At 38.0% G+C, this 27,473-nt stretch overlaps 1 protein-coding gene across 1 annotated transcript in view; it reads left to right on the top strand.

Moving 5' to 3' along the window:
• Positions 1–3,287: 3,287 nt before the first annotated feature.
• Positions 3,288–27,473, top strand: part of CNGA1 (cyclic nucleotide gated channel subunit alpha 1) — a 30,602-nt gene continuing 6,416 nt past the window's right edge. Inside the window, exons 1-4 of the mRNA XM_059924108.1 lie at positions 3,288–3,321; positions 20,977–21,089; positions 22,147–22,263; positions 23,550–23,612. Coding sequence (XP_059780091.1) covers positions 20,983–21,089; positions 22,147–22,263; positions 23,550–23,612 — 287 coding nt within the window. The 5' untranslated portion in view covers positions 3,288–3,321; positions 20,977–20,982. The remainder of the gene's footprint in view (positions 3,322–20,976; positions 21,090–22,146; positions 22,264–23,549; positions 23,613–27,473) is intronic.

Genomic DNA, 27,473 nt, shown 5'->3' on the forward strand with positions numbered 1-27,473 from the left:
AAAAGATTGCTCTAAATAACGCTAGTATACTTCCTAACCATAAAATGTATTTCCTTTCTTTCTTTCTTTTTTTTTTTTTTGGCTGCCCCATGTGGCTTGTGGGATCTTAGTTCCCCAACCAGGGATCGAACTCGGGCCCTCGGCAGTGAAAGCACAGAGTCTTCACCACTGGACCACCAGGGAATTTCCAAGAAGATGTATGTTCAACTTTTAAAAGAAAACATGCAAATTTATGACAGTAAACTAATTATTGTAAAATAAAGCTTACCTCTGCTATTTGTCTTTTAAAAATTATGGTAATAGTCACTTATCAAGTGTTTACCATGCTTCAGGAAGTGTAATAAATTCTTCATATTACTATATCTCATTTTAATCCTCAGAACATATCTGCAAGATATTATCATGCCCATTCCATGGCGACTGAAACTGAGGCCCAGGAGGTTCACTACCATACTCCGAGTCCCAGAGCTAGTGAACGGTGGGGCTGAGGTTCAAACCTGGCCTGTGGCTCCAAAATCTCCTCATATAAACCTAGCATGGTGTCACAGAAACCACGCCACCGGAAGGTAGGTGGCCATAGTTGGTATAAGAGAGGCAGGGGTAAAGTGAACATTGAGTTTAAGAACAAAAGGGTCTTTCATTTTAGACAACAAGTATAATTTTCTGAAAACCCTTACTTCCAGGAAGTAATATCTAACTAAGTATATTAAGGAGGTCTACAGAGGGTCTGAGTACTTTCATGAATGATAGATGCCAATTAGGTGATTAAGGAGCATTTAAAATATTTCAAGGAGAAAAGTTCTTAGATGTGAAGGACATAAGATGAAAGGTAATAATAAAAACTATCAGTTCTGAGCACTTCTGTGCAAGTAATGTGCTAAAGGGTTTACAGGTGTGACCAACTTATAGATGAGACATTGAATCACAGTTGGTGAGAAACAACAGTGTTTCTCATGTATGGTGCTCTTTGCCGTTGCTGTTAGAGACATGTTGCTAAAATGGGTGACTTGACCTGATTTTTCATGTTCTTACCTTCCAGATCACTAAGGCAGTGTGGTGCTCTGGGGTTAGCTAGGCCTTGGTTTAGGGTTGCCGGATAAAAAACCAGAACACCCAGTTAGATTTGAATTTCAAACGAACGTCAAACAATTTTTTAGTATAAGCTTGTCTTGTGCAATATTTGGGATGCACTTATATTGTATTTTTATTTGCTAAATCTGGCAACCCTATCTGGGTGTGAATCACAGCTAACTGATGCTATACTACCCATTGTGACCCTCAGTAAATGACTTCATCTCCCAGCCTTCATTTCCTCCTCTATAAAATGAAACAGATACTGTATCACAGTTTTGGGATTTAAGTCATTTATTTAGCATTGAGAAAAGTTAAATTCCTTCCTGTCTTGAGAATTTCTCTTTGTCTGTCTATTCATTACTTATTTTCCTTTACACCAGTGATTTTAACATTTATCACCATTTTGTGCTTTTTGAAATATTTACAAGTAATTTCATAGAGATGGGTTTAAGGTCCAGCAATATTACTCAGAGCAAGTGGCTTATTTTCCTAAGCAGATTATGCAACTCTGCTTAAAGAGGAGCATAATATAATGAGACTGACACAATAACATTTTAGCATAAAGGTAAATTGTGACACAAGTGGCCACATTGGTTAGTTTGGAGGAAGTTTACAATGAGTTGATTTATCAAAAACACACACACTAGCAGCTTAAAGGGTTGTGTTTAACCACAAGATTGCAAAAAACTAAGTCAAAATAGTGTATTTGGTAAAATATTGATTGATGAGTGAAAAATTGAAAGAAGTCAACAAATTACAAGTGAATTATACTTATTTAACTTTATAAAATCAAACAGGTTAACACAGATTTTCTGGAAATTATATTGGCAATACAAATTTAAAGTAATAGGAATGATAATACACTTTAACCTAGTAATCTCATTTCTAAGAAAATAGTAAATAATCACAGGTGTACATAACAATTTAAGAATAAGAACATTCATTTTGAAATGAACCAGAGGAAATATCCAATGACAAGAAAATCAATCAATGAATCATGGAATAATGGACTATGATAGAATATTATGCCGTCTTAAAAAGGATGCTTTAGATTGATATTAAGTAATATAAAAATGATAGTAAATGAAATCAGAATTACTTTATTTAAAAATTATATGGGTACAGTTATATTTATACGTGTATAAACCAAAATGTTAATATTGATTATCTCAGAATGGTAAGAATATATGTTTTATTTTCTTCCTTTCTGTATTGTCCAAATTTTATGAAGCATGCTTTATTTTATAACTAGAAATAAAATATTATTTTTAAAATTCTGGAACACAAAAGCCAATTTTCTGAAATTACTCAGTACTCTGCTAATTTTCTTTGCCAGGCGTCTTGGGTATCTCCTCTTTTGAGAGCTTACTAACCCCACTGGAATCTGAAGCTGTTTAACTGAGGCAGTAAACGTTACTGGGTTGTTCGGTGGCTAATACATCAGAAAAAAAAGTTTTGTGAGTATATACACTGTCAAATATTTCATTAAAAATTCTGAGGGAAATTTACTTTTAGGTCATTAGAATAACATTTAGACACGGACTGGCATATCTTAATGTTTTTTGCACATCTAAAGTATGACTTACTCTTTCAGGGAAGCTCAGACTCATCCCATTTTATTTCTGACCAGATATGTTTCAGACAGGCAGTTCTTCCACAAAACACACAATAAACAGACCAATGAATAAATAAGTGCACCCTATTTGTATTTCAGTAGTTTTTTTTATGATGGCACTGTATTTAAAAATTTAGCCACACCTTGTAAAAACCTAGATAATTCTTTCCAGATTGTAACGCTGGGTGAATTGAAAATATAACTTCAATAAAATTCATCAGTCAATATTACCTTTGGTTAAGTTTACTTGCAAATTTGCTAAGAGGTGTAGTTCTGAGAAAACCCCTTTTATCCCTAACTCTCACACATATTAATGAGCTTGGGCTGTAGCCAAGGATAACGGTGATTTGCTGTTATTTTCATCTGTATATAAATCCGCAAATCCAATACTGACTCATGAAAATCCTCCTTTGTCACTGCCACAGGACTGTTTCTTTCCTTGGGAATGATTAAGAAAACTAGCCGTTTGTACATCTTTAAAGAAAGGAAAAAGATCAGCATATTTATTATTTAAAAAAATTAGGACCTCGATTTTGACAATGTTCAGATTTACACTATATCCCTGTTTGTTTAGGATACACCACTGACTTGCATTTCTAGAAGATACAGATATATTGCTTAATCAACCAAAGGTAAGAACTCAGTGGTAATTACAATTGTATTTTCACAGATGTTTATACCTCTGTTTTGATTTATTAAAGCATCAGCATTTGCTTTGTTTTTCATGTTACATGCTTTCTAGTTACAGCTGATGGTTGTATTTTTATTGATTTCTCTGTTTTTTTGACAGATAAATGAATATTCTACTAAATACAGTTTTAGTTAAAGACGCTATTTTAGTTAAAAATAATAAATAAGGCCTGGCAATATGGTTTTGCTAATCTGAATATCACAACATAGTAAATACTACCTTTCTGCAAGTTTCAAGTTTATTTTTTAAAAACTGAAGTATAGGTGATTTACAATGTTGTGTTGATTTACATATGTGTTTGTGTATATATATATATATATATATATATATTCTTTTTCAGATTCTTTTCCATTATGGGCTATTACAAGATATTGAATATAGTTCCCTGTGCTATACAGTAGGTCCTTGTTTATCTTCACATTCATTTTTAGAAGTCAAAATAATACCTTTGGCAGATGTGTTTTTCCCCAAAGGAAGTATCATATACTAGGTTTTCTTTCTCTTTAAAATATTTGAAGGTAGAACACTGTCAAATTCATATAAATCTTCAAAAAAAATTAACTCCTGAAAATATGAGCTCCAACTCATTGGAAGCACTTAAGAACTTCTCAAGTGTTAGGTACTTTATAAGCATTATTATAACAACCTGCACACCCCCTTTTAGAGATAAGTGGTCTAAGGAGGTTTAATGGCTCCCTCAAGGCAACATATTCGTATTATGTGATGGAGCCAGAATTTAAATCACCTTGCCTTCTTTTATTTCCCCATGATAAGCATGTATATTTTAATTAGATTTTTAAAAACTTATCAATTACTTGACAGTTTTATTTTTATACATTCAAAAACTACTCTATCATTTTTGTTGTGGCAGGATTACAGGATTTTAAATATTTGTGATTTCATTCTATATCAGAGGGTTAGACATTATTAAATCAAGCTTTTAGAATGTTCCTACTGATAAAGACATATCTTATAATTGGCTTTTCACTTTTTAACCTTTTCTGTTTATATATCCCTGAATCAATTTGTTCTACTATATTCATTCTTTCACTTAGCATTCTTTCTATAAACGTTATTCTCTCACGTCTTTGTTAGATGAAGCAGGCAGACAAAAGAGAATGGGGGGTGGTGGTAAAGCATCAGGGTGTTAACTGTCAATAAAAGACCTAATAGTTGTTGACTGCACTTTATAACCCATAGAGAATGCACCCTCTTTACTCTACTCTTGGAGGATTTATAAATATTGATCACAAAAATAATCTCAATAAGGCAAAAAAGCATACAGGCTACATTCTCTGGTCACAGTCAAATAAAGTTAGAAATTAATAAGTAAAGTTAAATTAAGGACCCTACCCCTTAGAAATAAAAAAAAATAGTGGGGGGAGAAATATCAAATAAGTCTTTAGCTGAAAATAATAGCAAAACAGCTATTGCAAATCTTTCTCTTTTTCATGGAGGTAATTTTTTAAGCTATGAAGTTTAATAGTGCTGAAAACTTAAAAGTTTGGATGAAATAGATTATTTTCTGTATAAACAGATGTTTAAGTTTAAATTAAAAAGTAAAAATTAAATCGATTAAAAATTTGGACATTTTAAAAGGGGGTCCAAAAACTACCTCCAAAAAGCCACTGTACCTTAAATATTTTTTACTCATTAATTTATTCAACAAAGATTTTATTTAGTACCTACTCTGTGCCGGTGATTGTCTTGGACAGAAACTTTGCTTTGTTTCCTACTGTGTCCCCATCAATGGGTCAAAGGGATAAATCCACATAATGCCAGAGGCTTTCACCTAAGGTAAGAGTGTGTGGGAATTAGGCAATCATATTTTAAGTTTTGGCTATGGCGCTAATAAACAGCTGGTACTTTCCTACATTCTCTTAAAGGAAAAACAGCATGTACCTTCCCATCAGCAGACAACCACCATGCCAAGATCTTGAACTATGGTAATATAGATACTCTATAGTGTGGAACAAGTGCTTATAATTACACCTAATAGTTCTCAAATGTTACAAATGTTCCGAAGTACGAGTCAACTTAGCTTTAACGATTCATTTAGCTTTAGCTGATGAAAGGTAACTGGTGAAGCTTAACATATATTCTTGATAAAATAGCAGATTAGTAATAAAAGAAAACTTCCTTAACACAATAAAGAAAATTTATCTGAAATCAGTGGGCAAAATAGGAGAAATCCTAGAGACTGAAACAAGCGAAGGATATAGTATCTATTATTTAACAGCGTTCTATAACTTCTACTCAACACAATGAAATAAGAAAAAGAAACAAGATATACAATTTGAAGAGATAAAATTATCATTACCTGTGGATATATTATTGTTTATCTAGAAAACACAAATGGATCAATTTAAAACTATTAAAACTAAAGTTCAATAAGGTGATAGGCTACAAAATAAATATATAAATTAATAGCTCTCCTATAAATTAATAGCAACTAGTTAGACAATATAATAAAAAAGATATATTTATAAATACAAAATTTAAATACATGGAATACATTTAACTAGAAATGTACATAGCTTATTTAATGAAAATTATAAAGACTTACAGAGTCTGCTTACAAAGTAGACTTTAAAAGCCATCAGTAAATGAGGAGACGTCACTTGTCAGATGATTAAATATTTTAATATACTATGTATGTTGATTCTCCCCAAATTAATCCATAAATCTAATGAAATCTCTTTTTAAAGCACATTGTTTTCTTTGGAACTTGATAAAATTATTCTAAAGGCAATTGGGACTAATAAGTGTACACATTGTACTGTTGTAGCAATAGTAATTTAAATGTGATCATTAAAATCATGATGGAGTGTAGATGTTTATTTTTTGAGAGTAGTGTTTGTGCAATAAAATAAATAACAAAAGTAAAGCAAAACATTTTTGGATGTTCCTTATGAGCCAGGCATTATGTAAGGTGCTGGAAACAAAATCAGAGCTCATTGGTACCTGCTCTCAAGTCTGGTGGGAAAGACACTGATAATTGGATCATGATAAAATTAGTGGGTCGGTGCACTCATGATAAGTGCTCCATATTATGTGAGTGCTGAGGGAAAGCCACAAGCACCCAGGCATCCTAATCCCAGCCATTAGAAATATTTGCTTTTCTCTTCATCCCTTACCTTCCTCACATGCTGTTTCTTCTGCTAAGAATGCTCATTTCCTCTACTACCTTAGCAAAGGTAGTACTCATCCTTCAAAACCCAGTTACATATTCCCTGCTTTGGAAGGCTTTTCATGAATCTCCCAACTCCACAGAGTTGGCCTTTGTACACATAAAATTGTCATATTGAATTTTTATTACTTACAGTGTTCTCTTGTTAACTTCTTTAGGGCCGGAATCCTGTCTTAGCATTCCATCCTTCCTCTTTTCTTTCTCGCCTTCACACCGCAGCAAGCTACATGACACATAGCACATGCTCAACAAGTATTGAGAAGGAAAACTATTAATTTTTTTTAATGCAGAATACAATTTATTCTACTTTTTACTTCAAAGTCACAGAAATGACATCCATATAATTATAACAGCTACTCTACATTTTCAAGTTCTCAATCCAAACATATAGATTAGGACAGGTCACTTTATTGCTGGCAGCATTCATGGAAAGGACAGTTTCCTCATCAAAAGACAAAATAAATTTGATTGGGAGCCAGGCAGTGCCGTACTCACACATCAGCAGAATTACGGAAGTAAAGGAGCAATCCTTTTTTTTTCCTTTTTAGAGTAGCAAAGGAATAATATAAGATAGCCTGACTTGTGAGCAGCCCCACATGAGAGTACATAAAAATATTAATTAAGTAAGGATTGGATTATGTTATCTTCAAATTGTTTCAAGTAAAAATATCAGCACTTTTAATGTGTTCTTTTGGGCATAAGATACAGATTTGTAAGAAAAGCAGGAAAAAAATTATCCTAACTTTCAAATACTCATTGTGACTGACAAAATTTCTGTGTTATTAGAGTCCAGGGGACTTCCAGTGCTGGGTTCTAAGTATTTATTTGTCTTTTTATATGTTTACTCACCTTTACTGTTTCCATCAAAAGTTTGTATTTGCTTTGTCCCAGGGGATATAAAGAGAAAAAGAAAGTTCTCTGCCCTTAGGAAGCTTAGAGAAAAATTGGGAAAGTGGGACATTCATATGCAAACATAGATGTATGTACAAGGAAGTAAATGCTTATGGCTATGGAATGATTTCAAATATGGTCAGTACATATAATGGATGGTAAAATCACAATAGATTTTATGGAAGATGGAACCCTAAGTTAGACTTTCCCAAAAGACTTCTTATCAACATGCATTTCCTGAGAAATTCCATCATGGAACAAATATTTGAGTGAGGTACCCTAACTTAAAAGGCAAGGAAACCTTCAGGTAATCAGAACTTATTAATTTTTATGGTCAATTTTTAGAATTCAGAATACTTCTGATTCAATGGGGAAAGTGGGAAGGATAATGCATTAAGGCTTCCACCCACTGTGGAAAGTCTTCATTCTTACCCTTGATTAGTATAACATATTGATTCTAGAGAAAACTTTCTTTGATGATGTAGGGTCTTGCAATGCCCCAGGGTTATAATATATATGATTTTATTGTTATAATCAATACTTTAAATTTATTTGAAAAATTTTCCTAGTTCTGCTCACTAGGAATGGAGTAGCAATTTTTGCTCTTATGATGCTTACTTTTTCTGGCATTTAAATCACTCTGTTATATCACTGTGTTTTCTTGTAAAATGTTTTGACTAAAGAAAGGAGTCTGGAACATATATGTGTTTATTCGATGGTTTTATTAATCTCCTTTTGATTAACTGAGATTTTGCTTAATGATGGCTGCTTTGTAAATTTTCTGTAGATTGTAAAGGTGATGATAATGGCTATGATAATAATGACCTCCTTAGTGAAATTGTTCTCTCTGAGAAAGTGTTGTGTTTTCTCTGTGAGTTGATAACAATTGGCTTAACAGCCCGGACCCATCCTTGTGTTTGCTATGGGCACACATAGCAACAGTATTGTGTCAGTTCTATTTTAGTCTTCATGAGAATTACAGTTTGCTTATGATCGTCTAATGATAATAATTAAATAGTTGCTTTGACAGATTTGACTTCTCAAAGTGATAGTTCAAGGAGGGAGGGGTTAAAGAAAGATTATTTTAAGCATGTTAGCTCTCTTTGTCTCCATAAGAAAGTTGACAGTTGTCTCTCTCTCTCTGGGCTTGGAGGTTATATAACAACATCATCAACTTGCATTTGTATAAATCTTCACAGCCTTCAATATTGCTTTGTATATATTTTTCATTAGCTCCCCATAGAGAATCATTATAGTAGGCAGGGCAGGTATTAGCATCTCCACCTTACAGAAGAGGAAACTGAAGCTCAGAAAGATCTCTGTCAAGGTCTCGCTGGCAATTTGGTGAAGAGCTGGGGCCAGAACCTAAGTGTCTGCCAAGCAGGAGATGGTTGTTTTCAGGCACTGGCTGCCTCTCTGTTGCAGAGCCAGCAAAGCCTGTTCTGGATGGTTACACAGCTCTGGGAGCATTGTTAAATAGTAAGAAATAACCTTAGCTCTGCAGTTGGATACTGAGATTGGGCAAAGACTGGAAAACTTTATTTTAAAGCAAAAATGCAGGCATTAATTATTTTTGCTACTAAACAAAATCCCATTTAAAATACTACCCTTTTTTCTCATTAAAAAATAAATTAGGAGAAAATACAGAAGAATACAAAGAAGAATGCAAAAATGATGATTCCCATCACTAAAAACTTAACGTTTAACATTAAAGTGTTTATCCTTTCCATGCACATATGCACAATTTTTAATAAAACAATATGATGCTATAAATAGTGCTTAACAATCTGCTTTTTCTGCTTAACAGTATATTACAAAGATTTCTAGAAGTTGTTAAATAATGTTCTTTTGAAGAAAAATAACAAAATTTATCCTTTTATTATAAAATTAATTTGTGTTCATTGTATAAAATTCAAACAATACAGAGATCTAGCCTCCAGAGGTAACTATTATTTACAGTTTACTGCATATTGTTCTGCACATCTTTATGAGGCCTGAATTTTACTGGTTGCATCAGCAGATTAGAGTACCTTCTTTAAAAAAGCTTTGCACTAATGGAGAAGAGAGCATCATTTACCTTAAAAAAAGTACATATTTACCTATTAGTGTCAATATAACAAATAATGTATAAATACCAAGTATATCATTTATCCAGTCTTTTGGGACATTCACAAAGAATTCTACTCCAGAAAGCACCAATACACAGGAATCCTCATACATGTCGAATCATCTTTGGCTATCTTCAAATAATTAAGTGGTGTGGGTGCTCTGAGCTGTGTAATACACAACTGTCTTTGTTTAAAGATGATGCTTTAAAGTCTCTGAACTCTGCCAGCCTTGCCAGCTGAATTCCTCAGTTCAGTTATCAATTTTATCCAGAAGTAGTTCACTGCTTGCAGTCCATTATGAATCACAACATAGTTGTGATGATAATTAAATGAGAATATAGAAGTTAGATTGCTTTGTACGCCACGCACTGGTAAACAAATATTTGTTGCTAAATGATTTAAGGGATTTACATGTTAGTAAAGTACATGAATAGCATTAGTAGATCGCAGAATCTTATGCTTAATTCAGAAAGGTAAAATTAAATTGTAATTAATAGAGGACCAGGGGTACATATTCCCTTAGGGGTAATAATAATGCCGACACATAGCAGGAATTAAATATGTGTTGAATGGATGAAAGAACTCAACTGAAAAAAAAAAAAACAGACCAAGAATATGCACTTCTTTTTAAAAATTAATTAATTAATTTATTTATTAATTTATTTTTGGCTGTGTTGGGTCTTCGTTGCTGCACATGGGCTTTCTCTAGTTGCGGTGAGCGGGGGCTACTCTTCATTGCCGTGCGCAGGCTTCTCATTGTCGTGGCTTCTCTTGTTGCCGAGCATGGGCTATAGGTGCTCAGGCTTCAGTAGTTGTGGCACGTGGGCTCAGTAGTTGTGGCTTGCGGGCTCTAGAGCTCAAGCTCAGTAGTTGTGGCGCACAGGCTTAGTTACTCTGCGGCATGTGGGATCTTTCCGGGCCAGGGCTCGAACCCGTGTGCCCTGCATTGGCAGGCAGATTCTTAACCACTGCGCCACCAGGGAAGCCTGAGAATATAAACTTCTAATTCACAAAGAAGAAATCCAAATAACTAATAAACACATGAGAGTTTGTCCAACTTCATTAGTAAATGCAAATCAAAAGCCATAGTGCAAAGAAATTTGTCTCATCAAACTGGGGAAAAAAACCCCTAAAATCTGACAATATTAAGGGTCGGTCAAGGTGTGGGGAAATAATATACCTGTATAGAGCTCACAGAATGTAAAATGATACACAACCTTGGGCAGCAACTTGTCTGGCTCTCATAAACTGAAACTAGAATTAGCAGTTCCACTTCTGGATATAGACATGAGGGCCACTCTTGTACAAGTGTCTAAGGAGACATGCAAAGGATTTTTATTGCAGCACTGCTCATAATAGCAAAAAAACTGGAAAGAACCAATCTTTCATTAATAGCAAGAGGAAGGACGAATAGAAAAAAGGAACAAAATATGATACATATATGTTACAATGTTAACAAACGATATTATAAAATGAAGTGGCTCTATGTATATTAGCATAGATCATTTTCAAAACATAATTTTGAGTGAAAAAGCAAGTTGCAGAATTATACACAGGGGAAGATACTGCTTTACACACTTAAACAGCATGTCCCAAACTATGCATTGGTTATGGATGCTTATGTAAGTAAGTAAAAGGGTGGAATGGGCTGGAAGGATACACATCAAACTTGCAGTAGTGGTTGCTTCTGGGTAGAGGGTAGAGGGAAGACAAGATTGGAACTGGGAAGTGGCAGCTTGATAAAAGGGCTTTAACTTTAGTTATAAAGTTTTATTGTTTTTCACATGCCATCAAAGGTGGGGAAGCAAATTTGACAAAAGACAAAAGTTAACGTAAATTCCTGGTGGTAGAAGTATGGATAATATAATTTTTATACTGTTTTGCATTTTGAAATGGGGGTCACTATGCATATCCACTAAGTCATTAATTTACATCATACAATATTCAGAAAATACAGTATACCCCTTTCTACGCTTATTGCCCAGTTTCATCCATGTTTTGCCTTCTTCAGAGGCAGGAAATCACTGATACCACTTTCTTGTTGCATCTTTTTCTCTCTCTGCACACACAAACACACATGAATATATATATATATATATATCTTTTTTTTCCTATGTATGGTAATATACTGTATCTTTAAGAACTTTTAATACCTGTTCATCTAGAAGTATTTTGTTATTTTTAATGACTATATAGTATTTCATCCTGTCTTTTTGGAAGGAATAAATGTGGAGGAAGAAAGTGAGAGGGAGGGAGGAAGGGAGATCAGGACTCAGTTGCAGAAGAAAGGGTAATAATTCAGTAGACAATGGTGAAATCTTGAAGGTTCTAGAACAAGAATATGATAGTATATGCTCCTTAAGAAGATTAATTTGGGAGTACTTTGCAGGATGAATTGGAGGGTGGGTGAGGCTGGGGATGAATAAATCAGGTAACAGACTTAGTCAAAGATAAGAGGTAACAAGCACCTAACAAACCTTAGTGATAATTAAATGAAAAAGTGGGAGTGTAGGCGGAGCAATTGCAAAATAGGGTATGTTAAGACTCGACAGAGTGACTGGGTGGGAAGGAAAGAGTTAAAGATAATGAACTCCAAGTTTTCAGTGAATTAAGTACATGAAAGAACAATGATTCTACAACCAGAAATAGCCAAGTCAGGAAGAAGAGCTGGTTTGACAGGGAAAGAAGTGAAAGTCCATTTTCGGACACACTGGACACAGGGCTCTGAAGTGGTTGCTTCAGAAAGTAAATGAAAGGGGCTTGGCTAATAGGAGGTATTCAAAATGTTTGCAGTGAATTAATGAATGAAATACAGTATAGGAGCCAAGGAGGGTGGTCAGGGCTACTTATGTGTAGTTGGGAGATACCTGCATCGAAGTGAAGGTAGAACTTTATGGAAGAAAATGGGTGAAAGTACGATCCTGTTTGTTTCTCAGCAGTGCAGGATGTTGAATGTGGGACTGTGCATATTACTAATTTCTATGTAATATGTGGTCCCACTACTATAAATGGAAGGACACAGCGGAAAAAATTGCTGGGGCAGAGTACTGGGGCACTCTGGCGCTTTGGCAGTCTAGAACTTATTACTGATTGGTGAAAAAGTGAGATCCATATCCATGCCACCTTTCTAGTGGCTGCAGGATCATCAGATTCAAGTGTCCTTACAGTCCTGACTCGCTGCACCAGGGTTTTATGGGTTGGGAGAAAGTGATAAACAGAGGAAGTGGGGAAGGAGACTTTAAAAAAGAGGTTGGAGTAGTAGCAAAGCAGAGATGATTTGGATTCATTTCCTCATCATTTCCACCCCTGCTCCCTTTGACCTGCATTAATTCATTTATTCATTGTTTCCACAAACATAATTGGGTACTTGCTAGGTTCAATGCACTGTTCTTAAAGCTAAGGATATATATGAATGAAACACAAAACAAAAAGTAGCCCTTCTCTTAAAGTGGTCAGTCTAGTGAAATTACAGGAAAATCCTTTCTGGTATTTTTCCTAGGGCTAATAGTGGATTCAGAATTTCTACAAAATAAGGGCTTAGGGCAGCCATCTGGTGGGCACTAGGAACTTATTTTAAAGCTATATTTATTTACCAAATCAACTGTTTGTTTTTTTTTTTTAAGTGTATTATTTGGGGGTGGCTTGGGCTCCTCAAGGATATCACTGGAAGTTAAAACCCCCAAGGCCACCCTTTTGCTTAAGTCAATGTTTTAAGACATGCTTTTTGAGTTTATATCACTGCATTGTAAGTAATTGACTGAATCCAAAAAGCACACTTCTGTGGAGAAGCCCGCACCGACAGGAATGAAGCAGGGACAAACAAGTGTCATTTGGGGCCACTGGTGACTGAGTTCCTATATCACGCCTTTTCTGAGCAGTGCAGGAAAGAGCTTGAGCTTTGCAACCTGTTTGTGCATACCAGCGTGGTCACATGACCCTGGGCAAATCCTTTATCCTCTCTGAGCTTCATATCTTCCCCTGTGAAACGGAGAAGATAAAGCCATGCTTCAGATTCTTATGTGAATTAAATATGCTAACCTGATGTAATGCCTGACCTGTAGCAGGCTCTCCATAGACATTTCTTACCTTCGTCTCTTTGTTTCTGTGGTCTCAAAGTGAGTAACAGAGGCTGAAAGAGGTGGACTGATGCAGAGAATGGGCAACACGTAGAAGTTCTTTCTCACTTGCCTGTTCTCATCCTGCCTAAATCTGTCATACCCAGGTGGGAAGGACTCATGAACACTTCCCAGAGGCGTTCTCCCCGAAGCAATCAGAAATATTTCACTTCAAGTCTGAAGAACTGTTTAGAATTTGGACAGATTCGGATGATGCACAGACTAGGCACACCTGATCCACTTAGAAAGAAGCTGACATTTTCCGACCTCTCGACTGCCTCTTCTAAATCCTTCACTACACCCTTTTCTTTTTCCACTCTCTTCCCACTGGAGCTGGTCTTGGGCATCTGCTGACCTGCCAATTGCTGCTCCACATTCATCAAATAATATGGCACCTACCGTTCAGATGTCCCTTTCCTACTGGTCTCACTGTGATTCTGGGCAGCCTCCACAGCTATGAAATAGGATGCATCCGAGACATCTGGGTCCCTAGCTTCACAGGTTCTTTTCTTCCCTTTGCTTCAGCCTCTCCACCGTAGTCACCTGAGTCCTTGACTCCAAGGTGCTTCACCTCCACCATTGTAACCTCTGGTACAGCATCTTATTTCCTGAACACAGCTTCCTCTGTTTCCAGCTCTTATTCTCTTTCTCACTAAACCTGTTCTTCAACCTTATTGAGATATTTGTCCCCTTGATCTTCAACTTCCTAATAAATCCTTCCTTCCTATCATCCCGTCCCTCCTTCAGCTTAAGGTCTGTGATTTTTTTATTTAGATGAGTCTCTCCTTACCTCCTCTGCCCCCTTGTCCCTCCACCCCAACTGCTGACCCCAATCTCAGATCATTCCAGGTATCTGCCTTTTGGGCTTTTTCCTACCTGAACTACTAGGCATGGTGAGAGATCACAGCACCGTGTACACTGTTGCATCAGTTGGGACCCAGGGATGCCCGTAATCCTTCCACAGATTCCTACCCCAGCTCTTTTCTGTTGCCTCACCCAATTGGAAAACTGGACATGGCCCCACTTGGAATCCTCCAGGGACTCCTCATCCTTGTTAAGGTAACAGAGCATCCAATGCAGGTAGTGAATCAACCCCTGCCTTCCTCTCCACCTCTTTTCTTGTCATTTACTCACAGAACCGTATTCTTCATGATTTGATCTGCTGTGGTTTCCTGAAGGCACCCTGCTCTCTCACATGTTTGTTTTTCTGTACTTGCTGCTGCTTCTACCCAGCGTGTTGCTCCACGTTGTGGTATGCTGGACAGGTACCTGCTCTTTGTCCAAGATCTCTCCAGCCTTGCCTTTTCAGGAAGCTTTATCTCAAGCTCACTGCAGAGGATTTGGTACATCTCCCCTTGGGTCCCACAGCACCCCTGGCCTGCCATCTCTGTGTGCTGGATAGCAGCTGTTTGACCCTCCAGATCCCTTTTCACCCTGTATTGGCTTAAAACGACAGAGATTTATCGTCTCAGTTCTAGAAGCCAGAAGTACCACATCAAGAAACTGGTGAGGCCATGCTCCCTCTGCAGGCACGAGGGAAGAATCTGTTCCACGCCTCTCTTCTAGCTTCTGGCAGCGCAGGTATTCCTTGGTTTGTGGATGCATCACTCAAGTCCTCCATCTCCACATAGTGTTTTCTTTGTGTATCCCCACAGTCTTCCCTCTGTGTCCAAATTTCCCTTTTTTCAGCTATCAAATTTTTCTCATAATAAACACTATTAAAATAATAATTTTAATATATTAATATTTCACTAATTTTGAAGCAAAGAAAAAATAATCTTTGAAATTGAAGAGAGGTGACTGACAATTATTAACACTTATTTTAGTTTCTTTTATGGGTCCCAAACCTTTTATTCACTGTGTGCTCTTGTCTTGTTCTCCAATACTAGTTGTGAGCTCTTTAGGGCCATAATCATATTTGGGCTTCTTTCTGACAGCATCTGGCAGAGAACTTTGTATATAGTATTTATTTCTTGAATTGGACACAGACATTCATTTCTTGGAATGTATATGTTTCATTTTAATTTCATTTTCTAATTATTCATTGCTAACACACAGAAATAAAATGAACTTTTTTACATTGACTTTTTGTCATGTGACCTTGCTAAGTTCACTTATTTGTTCTAATATTTTTCTATAGATTTTTAAGTGTTGTTTACATATACTATCATTTTATCTGAAAATATAGTTTCACTTTTTTCCAATATAGACCCTCATTCTTTCTTTCTTCCTTTCCTTCTTCCCTTCTTCCTTCTTTCCTTCCTTCCTTCCCTCCTTGTCCTTCCCCTCCTCCTCACCCTCCCCCTCCTCCTCCTGCCTTGAAGCCTTTCTTGACCATTATTTTAGCTTTCCCACTACTGTATTCAGAAATACAGATATGACTGGGGTCGTGCACCAAGGGCCAATAGCATAGAGTAATGTTTCTTTAAGTGTGATACAGGAACTGAAACAGAATTACTTAACGGTGTTTGATAAAATTGTAGATTCCTGTGGCCCATGTCATTCCTCATTCATACTCTGAGGGCAGGGCCCTGGAATCTGCATTTTAAACAAGCTTCACAGGTATCATTCATACTAAATTTAGAAAACCTCTGCCTCATAATTAATTATGTTTGTATGTGTGGGTTTGTGTGTGTGTGTGGGTGCACAGCATATCTTTCTGCTATTTGATATGAAAAAGATAAAAACTAAGGCTCAGTGAGGTTAAAAAGCTCACTTGAGTTCATTCAACAAATAAGTGGTAGAGGCAGGTTTCAAACCCAAGTCAGAGCCTGACTGCTTCCTGGGCATTCATAGTTTATGTTCCAAGTTAATTTTGCCTGAATTGTTCATAAGATTTTCTCAATCGTTTGCTTTGCTTTAGCTTTGTGAAGTTTTTTTACAGCCTCACATAAGGGAGAAATTTTTTTTTTTAATTTTTATTTATTTATTTATTTATGGCTGTGTTGGGTCTTCGTTTCTGTGCAAGGGCTTTCTCTAGTTGCGGCAAGTGGGGGCCACTCTTCATCGCGGTGCGCAGGCCTCTCACTATCGCGGCCTCTCTTGTTGCGGAGCACAGGCTCCAGACGCGCAGGCTCAGCAGTTGTGGCTCACGGGCCTAGTTGCTCCGTGGCATGTGGGATCTTCCCGGACCAGGGCTCGAACCCTTGTCCCCTGCATTAGCAGGCAGATTCTCAACCACTGTGCCACCAGGGAAGCCTCAGGGAGAAATTTTTATGATTCATTTAAAAATGAAATCTGAAACTTACTTTCTAAAAGCAGTTGTTTCCTTTTGATTTGCAAATTTTTATTCAAAGATTCATGTTTGAAAACCAGCAAAGCAATGAATTCTCTAAAAGAAGAATTTTTTGGTTCTTTTCAGATGTCTTGTTAACAATCCTATGAGACCAAAAGAGTTGAAAAGTATATGAAAAGAATCAACAATTACTATTAAAAATCCTTTCTCAAACTACAAATTTTACCTTTAACACATGAAAAAATTTTTAATGCAAAAATTAAAAATAAAATATTAGCAGCTAGGGTTCAATACATATGAAAAGAACTTACCATAATCAAAAGGAGTTTATTCTATAACTATTAAAAATAATTTATTAAAGTAGCTTATCATGTTAATAGGGAAAATCAAAAGGAAAAAAAGGATTATTTCTATAAAAGGAAGAGAGCCTTAATAAAAATCAACATTTATTCCGATTTCTAATTTTTAAAAATTGGTAAAATATGAATAAATGGAGATTTCTCTAACATGAATCAAACATCTCTCTTAAGCTAACAGTCAGCAATATGCATAAGAATGAAACTCTAAAACATTCTCATAAAGCCAAGAACCACACTAGGTATCTCTTAAGACAGTTTTGATATCAGGATATCAAGACTGTTACTTGTGGGACTTCCCTGGGGGTCCAGTGGTTAAGACTCCGTGATTCCACTGCAGGGGGCACGGTTTTGATCCCTGGTTAGGGAACTAAGATCCTGCATGCTGTGTGGGCAAAAAAAAAAAAGAAAAAAAGATTGTTACTTGTTATGTTCTGGAATTTTTCGTCAAGGTAACTAGACATCAAAGCTAAATACCTCATGAAAAAGAGGAAAGAATAATTTGTGTAAGTACTATGATTGCATTACTGAAAACAGAAATTATTTAACAGAAAAACTATTAGAAATAATTTTTGTAAAGCTCAGTTAAGTTGGCTGGTTTCAAAATAAATAAATAAAATAAATATTTTTATGATATAGCAAAAGCAATGAGTTAAAAATCAAGGGAAAACTATCTTAACTATCTTAATAGAAACAAAAATACAAAACATCTAGAAATTAATAAATATGTAGGATCTATATGTAGAAACTTTTTCAAAAACATAAAGGAAAATAATTTCCCAACTTATTTTATAATTTTAATGCAAACTCCATCAAAATCTTTATGGTCGGCAAGGCAAATTTAGAATGATGACATTTCAAACCAGTAGGGAAAAGATGGACTATTGGTTATTGATTTAGTGCTATTTATACTATTGACTAGTCATTTAGAAAATATAAAGTTGAATCCCTACCTCACACCTTACACCAAAATAAACTTGATAGATTAAAATCTAAATGTGAAAGAGGAAACCATAAAAGCAGTGGAGAAAATGTGTTGATAAATAATTATACGGTCTGGTGTGGAATTCTGAGTATCTTTATTTTTCTATTTATATTTTCTGTTTTCTTTTTTCCTAGAGTGAATATGTATTAAAGAGTGATTGTGTGATATAAAAAAAAGTTTTTTCCTATGTAGAGCACTTAGGCCAACAAGAAATTATGGGACAAGGGAAGTGATTCTTTTTTTTCTTCAGGTCCAAGCAAAGCCCAGGTTTGGTTCATTCTGACATATTGGATAATATTAGTTGTCCTTGTTTCATCTTTTTTACTCACATAGTTTTTTCTATGTAGTGATGGATGAAATAATCATATATTCTCCTTTTCCTAATCATAAGGCACGGGGTCTCCCAGAAGGAGTGGTGATTGATGACAATAGGAAGCCAGCATGCTATAAATATAACCAGAATATCCATGCTGTTGCTGAAAAGGAGTCAATGAAACAATTCTCTTCTTAAAGTGGTTGTTTCTTTAAAACTTACTTTAATTACATTTTAAAATATGTGCACACTTTTATTAACAGACATTACAAAAATTCTCTGTTTACTATTTATTGACTACTGGCTGCTAGTTGTTTTCATTACTTGTATGACTACTAGGGTGAAATAAAGAGCATTATTTATGGCTATCCTCACTGGAAGATGTAATGTTTTAAAGAATGAAGTGTGCTTTTTACATTTTCCCACATCAAATGATTTTTTTCTTTTTCTTTTTTTGGTTTTTGCTTTTCTATTTTATTCATAACAAAGGGCAAGTTTCCCTCCAAAACCCAGAGATCGGTGGTAGAAAAATAACAAAGGAAAAATCCCCAATCTGTATAATAAAAACCTGGGAGTACAGGTTATGGGGTGTGTGTTGTGGTGGAGGGGAGGGATGGATGGATAACCAGCCACAGAGGATTAGGTGGAGATTTGGTACCTGCTGAAGTTGTCCAGCACCCCAGTCATCCTCTCAGCATGTTGGCCTTCTTTGGGTCTTCATCAGCAGGACCATAGCCAGTGACATTCAGTACAAGAGCTGGTGTTCTTGGAGCCCGTGAACAGATACTGGGTTTTTGTTTTGTCGACTGGAAAAAACACACAACTTAAAAGTTGAGAATTATATTTTATTCGGGGACATTACTGAGGACTATAGTCCGGGAAGGCAACCTCTCAGATAACTCTGAGGGACTGATCCAAAGAGGTAAGGGAGGAACAAGAATATATAGGAGTTTTTGCTGGGGGAAAAAAAAAAAAACCATGTAGTCGAACATCAAAAGATGACTGCTAATCACAAAAAAACAGACTTCTCAAGTTAATGATTTTAGTGCTTTTCTATGTATGGGAAGAGTCAAGAGTCTGGGCTCATTGAAATCATTCCTTTGATATGCATCTTAACTATCTAGGGCCAGTATCCTGTTTTCTCCATCCTGAATTCCCCCCAGGGCGTACCTACCCTGGCGACTGAAGTGGCTGATGGCTGGATAGCGGGCAACATTCATCTGTTATTTACTGGAATGGCAGACAACATTCTTTGTTTACTGAAACAGCAACATTTTAAAAAATCCAGTTTCCTTTTGTTTTTCTGCTGACACCTAGCACTTTATTAGTGGGGAGCCTTGGTCTGGGAGAGGGGAGGCTGGGATGGACACCTAGCACCCATCTAGGCCCATTTTCCTGGACATCAGGTGTTATCTCCATGCACGTTTGGAGGAAACACCCTTAGAGATGAAATCCCCAGAGGGCAGCGCTGTGACTGCGAAGCACCAGGGGTTGGAGGAGAATCCTGGGCACAGCTGGGCCCTCGGGATGACAGGGCTTCAGCGTTGGGCTCCATGTCCCTGGTTGGAAAGCAGTGGCTGTACCCGTGCACAGGCACATTGTTGGGGCCCACCAGGGACTTCTCCAAGTTCCAGGCCACGTCACGGCAGCACACTGAAGGCCAGGTGAAGTACTTGGGGCCAGTCTTGAGTGCAGGGATGTTGTCATTGGACGCCGGCAGAGCCTCAGGAAAGAAGGCAAGAGCGAGTGTGCCCACGTGCTATTCATGTTGCCTGAAGCTGGGCTGGAACCTGCTGCCAGGACAGATTTGGAGTTCAGGATCACTTTGTTCTTGGCGTTTTCCTGACGCCTGAAGTGGTTGCCCGGGAAGCTGTGCGCTATGTGTACCAGAATAATTTAGGGGGACTTGTTGACATGTGGATCAGTTGTATCTTTATTCACTCCAAAATTTGAATACCACTTGAGACCCTTTTTTTTTTCTGAATGCCTGTAGAGATTCACAGTTGATTACACCCATTTTGGTATTTTATTTTACTGCTTTTCATTGTTACTTAATTGTTGGATGTGCCTGTGAGGTCCCTATAGTTTTGTTCCACACCTACATTGCCTAAATATTTCAAAGCTGGAGTAAATCCAAATTAAAAAAAAAAGAGTTCTACACCTCTGAATTTTAAAAAATACACAAAACCCTTGAATTTAAAAAAATACACAAAAACCTGACTAGTGATAATTAAGTGCTTGGATCATGACTGTATTCTATTAAAAAATAATTCCTACATATAACTGGAAATAAGATTGTTATTTCAGCCTTAGAAGAATGGTAGAGTGAAACTTTTGATTACATATGTAAGTATATAAAAAGTCTTCCTACTAACAAGACTTTTTTTCTCCCCACCTATTAAGCTAACCATGAAGAAAATTATCATCAATACACGGCGCTCTTTTGTAAACATTCCCAATGTGATCGTACCAGATATTGAAAAGGAAATAAGAAGGATGGAAAATGGAGCATGCAGGTAAATGCATGCTTTTTTCTACGTGTTTTTTTTTTTTTTTTTTTTCTGGCTGCATTGGGTCTTCGTTGCTGTGCGCAGGCTTTCTCTAGTTGCAGCGAGCGGGGGCTACTCTTCGTTGTGGTGCACGGGCTTTTTCATTGCGGTGGCTTCTCTTTGTGTGGAGCACAGGCTCTAGGTACGCGGGCTTCAGTAGTTGTGGCACACAGGCTCAGTAGGTGTGGCGCACAGGCTTAGCTGCTCTGCGGCATGTGGGATCTTCCTGGACCAGGGATCGAACCTGTGTCCCCTTCACTGGCAGGTGGATTCTTAACCACTGCACCACCAAGGAAGTCCCTATGTATTTTTAATACCAGCCAAAGTTCTTCAATTTAACTAAGCTTAATTTCAGTTTAACTTTTAATTTGAAACCTTGAACTTTGTACTTTATTTAATTTAGTGAATTTATTTATTCTTTAGGACAGTATAACTTATCTAACAAATGAACATAGATATTATTGTGGTGATTCTTTAGATGCACCTTTGCCAAATATTTCCTTAGTCACTGGCAAGACCTTTCCGCATGGGACATTTCTCATCTAAAGGGATAACATTACCATAGAGAAATGTGAAAAAAAAATACAAAGTGTGAAATGCTAACGTGTTTTAAAAGTGTAATTTAAAGTGGTTGCCCTATAAATGAATAGAATTTGTATAAATGTGGTTGAATTTACTTTTAGTGGAAGGAAATGTTATTACAGGTTCAGAAAACTGTATAATATGACCTGAAGTACAGATATCATACTTTCTATTTGATAAATATTAACTAATCAATGCATCAAACAATACAAATATGGAAGACCTAGAAAGTAGTTTCTTAATTACACATATTTTACTGGATTGTGCATATACTCTATCTAATTCTGTGTATTCTGAACAGTTCTCATTTCACCCTTATTAAAAACTGTTGTCTGTGTTCATTTGAGAGAGAAAGAGAAGAGATGAGAAATGAGACGTGTTGTTCCCCCACAATGGTTTAAAGCACTGATCTAATTAATCTCTGCCTCCTATTGAACCATAGCTCCTTTTCTGATGATGATGACAGTGCCTCTATATTTGAAGAATCAGAGAGTGAAAACCCTCATGCAAGGGATTCCTTTAGAAGTAGTAGACATGGAAGGGGACGGCCATCACAGAGGTGAGCAGTATGATCCCTCCACATCAGTTGTTTTTTTTGTTTTTTGTTTTTTAATTAATTTATTTATTTTGGCTGTGTTGGGTCTTCGTTTCTGTGCGAGGGCTTCCTCTAGTTGCAGCGAGCGGGGGCCACTCTTCATCGCGGTGCGCGGGCCTCTCACTATCGTGGCCTCTCTTGTTGCGGAGCACAGGCTCCAGACGCGCAGGCTCAGTAGTTGCGGCTCACGGGCCCAGTTGCTCCGCGGCATGTGGGATCTTCCCAGACCAGGGCTTGAAACCGTGTGCCCTGCATTGGCAGGCAGATTCTCAACCACTGCGCCACCAGGGAAGCCCCCCACATCAGTTTTTAAACTATTATTTAGATGAAAGAAACGTGTTCTGCTCTTCCACTCAGTGGGCTTGGCCAACACTCCTGCTACCCAGCTACTCTGCAGGATCTCGGGAGTAAATTGCTACTTCTGTTCCTTACCCTCTTCTTCTCTTGGGAAACTGCCACTGCCTGATGATAATTCATGTCCATGGGGCTCCAAGCCATGAACACCCTTGCTGATCATTTTGCCTGAGACCCGTGTCTGTCCCTTAGGAAACCTCATGCCTGAGTCCTCTCTGATTTCCTCCTCTTTCTGATCCTTCTTCCAATTATATGTGAGAGGGTTTAGCTGTCGTTCTCTAAAAATGCTCTCTTCCATTCAATCCTACTTTCAGGGAAGCAGAGCACTAGGGTGAGTAACGAGAAGAGAAAAGCTAAAAAATCCTTAGGGGAAAAAAGCACTTGTGGAAACTTCAAACATGTGACCCTGAGAGTGTGGAAGGAGTGTGGTATTGGTGTGGATCAGGGGCTCCCATCCTGTCAATCATACTTACTTCTACTTCGTTTTTTTCCCTCTTTTTTTTTTCCCCCTCCTGTTTCTTTTCTCACTGACCACCTTCAGCTTTCATGCTGTTTTCATTTGTCTTGTCTTCCCTTCCTATCCTCCCGGACAATCTAAGTCTTAATCGCTTTCTGGGCGTTAGTAGCATCCAAATTGGCTTACTTAGGGTGTGGGGGATGGTAATGGGATGCATCGTGAGCATTGATTAATAAACATTTATTAATTACTTTGGTTCGTGGCACTGATATTCAGCGACTCATGCTTCGTGGAGACTCTATATTTTCAAACATTATCTAGGCACTCATTAGTAATGGGTAGAACCTGAAAAGTATTTGTTCTTTAAGACTGTTTATTTACTATGGACATTATACACATGGTGACTATTCTGATTTCACTGTGCTTTTTCATTTCCCAGGGAGCAGTACTTGCCTGGAGCCATTGCACTTTTCAATGTTAACAACAGCAGCAATAAGGAGCAGTAAGTACATTGACAATAGTAAACCACACCTTTGTTTTTAAAGAAAGACAGTAAAAAGGTAGAAATACATCTGAATGTGTTACACTGCAGATATTTATTAGGCAAACTCTATCTAATCCAATGGCAAAGCTTTTCCATTATTTTGTCATTTGGTTATTTCCTCCTGAAAAATGTAGCTACTCATGTTACAAGTAATATGTATGTACGTATGTATGTATTTGAATACGTGTAGAAAAACCATGTCTATAGCATATGTGAAATTGCCCCTCCATGTGGTTAGGGTTAGGGTGGCTGAAAAAATAAATAAAACATCATTAATCCTTCCCATTCTGAGCCAATGTGTCTTAGGTCAAGTTTCCCAGGAGACAGTCTCTGAGAAGGAGGTTTGTATACAGAGGTTTATTGGGAGTGCTCTCGGAAATGATACCTAGAAGGGAGTTAGGGGAGTAGGATTGGGTAGAGGGAGAAGTTGAACTTCAGAGAATAGAGTTGATGTGCCATGTGATGCTCTGGGGAGCTCTGGAGAAGGGATGGCCCTTCAGAGTTGTTCCATAGTTAGGCAATAGGACTGGGCTTGTACCCATGCACAGTCATTGTATGAGGGCTGCCTCTAGGAAGGGGGGCATAATTTTGAGCACGGTGGCTTCCTTCAGCCAAGGCCAGCCAAGGGAGAGGGAAACTATGAGCTGGCAGAAACCAAAACTGGCTAGTGGCACTGGTCAAAGCCCTGAGGCAAAAAAGCAAGTTAGTATCCGTAATATATATTGATTCAAGTCAAGATTATTTGATGCCCTTTCCATGGTGTAATTAACTTGCCATCAAGTGACTGATTGCTTTCCTCAAGTAATGGTGCTCTTTTAGAGTCACAGCATTAGTCTTTGGAACTGGAAGACTGGACATTCAGCAGTAGCAGCAGTTAAATCGCCTGGGTGAACGGGACCTCGTGTGTTGGGCCCATATATAGTCTCCATCTCTGCCACCATGGCTGCTCCATTCATATCCACATTGTGCCAGCATTGGGGATGCCAGTGACAGAGGTTGGCTTTGTCAACAGGCTGATTTATTCTGTCTCCTTGGTTGTTCTTTTCTTTTCCATGGCGCCTGCTATTTGATGGGCATTAACATGGGATACAAAGGTTTTAAAACCTTGTGCTCATGCCCATAAAGTCCATTCAGTCTGCCTATTCTCCAGAATTATTTTTCCCGATCTTGCAATATTTTTTCATCAGGTCCCTGACCAACCACCCAATGCATTGTGACTGCCCATGAATCCTTGTATATTCTTTTTTTTTAAAATAAATTTATTTATTTATTTATTTATTTTTGGCTGTGTTGGGTCTTCGTTGCTGCGTGAGGGCTTTCTCTAGTTGCGGTGAGCGAGGGCTACTCTTTGTTGCAGTGCGCGGGCTTCTCATTACGGTGGCTTCTCTTGTTGCAGAGCATGGGCTCTAGGCATGCGGGCTTCAGTAGTTGCGGCTCGCAGGCTCTAGAGCGCAGGCTCAGTAGTTGTGGCGCACGGGCTTAGTTGCTCCGCGGCATGTGGGATCTTCCCAGACCAGGGCTCGAACCCGTGTCCCCTGAATGGGCAGGTGGATTCTTAACCACTGTGCCACCAGGGAAGTCCGCCTTGTATATTCTTAATTTGGGCCATTGCTTTTTCCCCACAAAGTAGATGATTGTGCACTGCTTAAAGCTGTGCCATTGGTAAGATTAACCTCACTATCTTTTAAGGCCACCTCTAGGTAGGGCTGTATTGTAGACAACAGCTCATTTTGGCTTGCATCCAGATGCCAAGCTGACCCATCCACAGGTCATGCTCCATCAGTTGTTCCTATAACCCCAATATATGGCCATGGGTCGGGGGGGAGGAATAGCTTCGATGCAGCAGTGGTAGATGACATGGGGCGAGGGTGCCAAGCCACCTGCTCAGTCCCAAGTACATCACTTTATCATGTGATAGGTTGCAATACAACCTTATGACTTGTTAGTTCTGACAGGATCCAGCTCATGGTCAGCAGCCATTTTCTGTCCCATGGTTAGATAATCCTCTTTCAGGGCCCAATGAACATAATGTCATTGATATAGATATAGGGGACCAATGTGATACTCTGAGGAAGGTCCAGATGGTCCAGGTCCCTCTAGATTATGTCATGACAGTGGGAGGGAGAGTTAACATAGCCTTGGAAAGTAGTGTAAATACATACTGTTTTCCATCCCATGTGAATATGAACTGTTTCTGACCCTCTTCCCCGATAGTGGTTAAAAATAACACATTCACCATGATTGACCCAGAACCTTAGGAATATGGTACTGATTGGGTGAGTGTATTGTTTTTCACATCTGCCACGGTGACTACAATTGGAGCTTTGCAGTAGTCTGCTGCCATCCACCAGGATCCATTTGGTTTTAATAGGGGCCAGACATTGAATTAAATGGGGGTGTGATGGAGAAGCACCACCCCTGCATGCATTAGGTCTTTAAGGAGTGCATTTCCTTTCCTGTCCAGGTCACAATATTGCTTTTTGCCAGCAGGTAGGAGGCAGCTTTAGGGCTTCCACTTGGTCCTCCCCACTATGTTAGCTCTTATTCCACAAGCCAAGGAACTAGTGGAGATGAAGGTTCTGCCAATGACCAAATAAATGCATTCCATGTTTACATGGAGGAACTGGACAAATGACCACAAGGGTGCATCCTTAGACCCAGTGGAGGCCCCACAAATTACTACCAAACCACCATATGTCCCTCACTTTAATGGGGGTGGGGCACGATGATGCTTTAGTCCGTGGGTCTCAATATCAACTTGGGTCCTGTGCGAAAATGGCCTTTAATGTATCTAGGTATTCTTTTTTACCCCCAGTGTACAGTTACTTAAGTAAATGACCATTGGTTTTCTTTGGAGGAAAGACTGGGTAAATCATTACTGAATATACTTGTCACGGTGTTGCAGAGTCCTTCTTCGTGGGGGCTGGGCTTCTCCTCTGATTGGTTTCATTTCTGAGAGCTAGCTCAGGTTTAGAAACTATTCAAAGGGTTGTGACTTTTTATTGGGATAAGTTGCCCTTAACCTCCTGAGCATACATCCCCAATTTGTTTTTTATTATAAATGTAAAACAGTACCCTAACAAGTCAACAAGATGCCCATCTATCTAGGAATACAGTGTTCTGTTAACCTCTTCCATAGCGCTCTGTGGGTTAAGACCCTGGCTACTATGCTCACCTTACTGCTAATTACAATTATCAGACCTATTTCTCTTCTGATGGGTAAGCACTGCCACTGGTCTCTGCAATTTCTAGATCCTGTCATCCCTATTGCTCTCAGGGAAATCTAGTTCTGTACCCAGTTCAGCATCTCTCACTATCAGCCCTGGTCTACAGAGGACAGCACCAGTGAGCTTCTCAGTAATGCTGGTGCCCCTCTCACCAGCACATTCCCTGTCATTTTTGTATACTCTGAGCCCTCTTAGGGAACATAATCAGTTGGTGGGCTATTTTTCTTACTTAGTATATCCATTTTAGCCTACCACTTCTCTGAATCTTTTTGATACCTTCCTCCACCATGTGCCATAGCATTTTATAATTTATATTTTACTTAGTGTGAGCTATCACCTTTTCTGAGCTTCTAAGAGCCATCCAAGAAGTGTGCCAGCACCATCTCCCAAGGTCTATGTTAGGGTGTTAAATCTTGTATCATAGGAATGTACTCCCATAGCAATAAATTCCACCTTATCTAACTTTGTGTTCTGTTTCTGTTTGTACATGACAACCTTAGGTGCCAAGCCTCATCTCCTTGTCAATTTTATCTCCTATTTCTCCTTAGTAGCAGCTTTCCACTTCTGCTGGGCCATTCCTACCCAGACTAAG

The sequence above is a fragment of the Balaenoptera ricei genome, chromosome 5 (assembly GCF_028023285.1).
Source record: "Balaenoptera ricei isolate mBalRic1 chromosome 5, mBalRic1.hap2, whole genome shotgun sequence".
Classification (NCBI taxonomy): domain Eukaryota; kingdom Metazoa; phylum Chordata; class Mammalia; order Artiodactyla; family Balaenopteridae; genus Balaenoptera; species Balaenoptera ricei.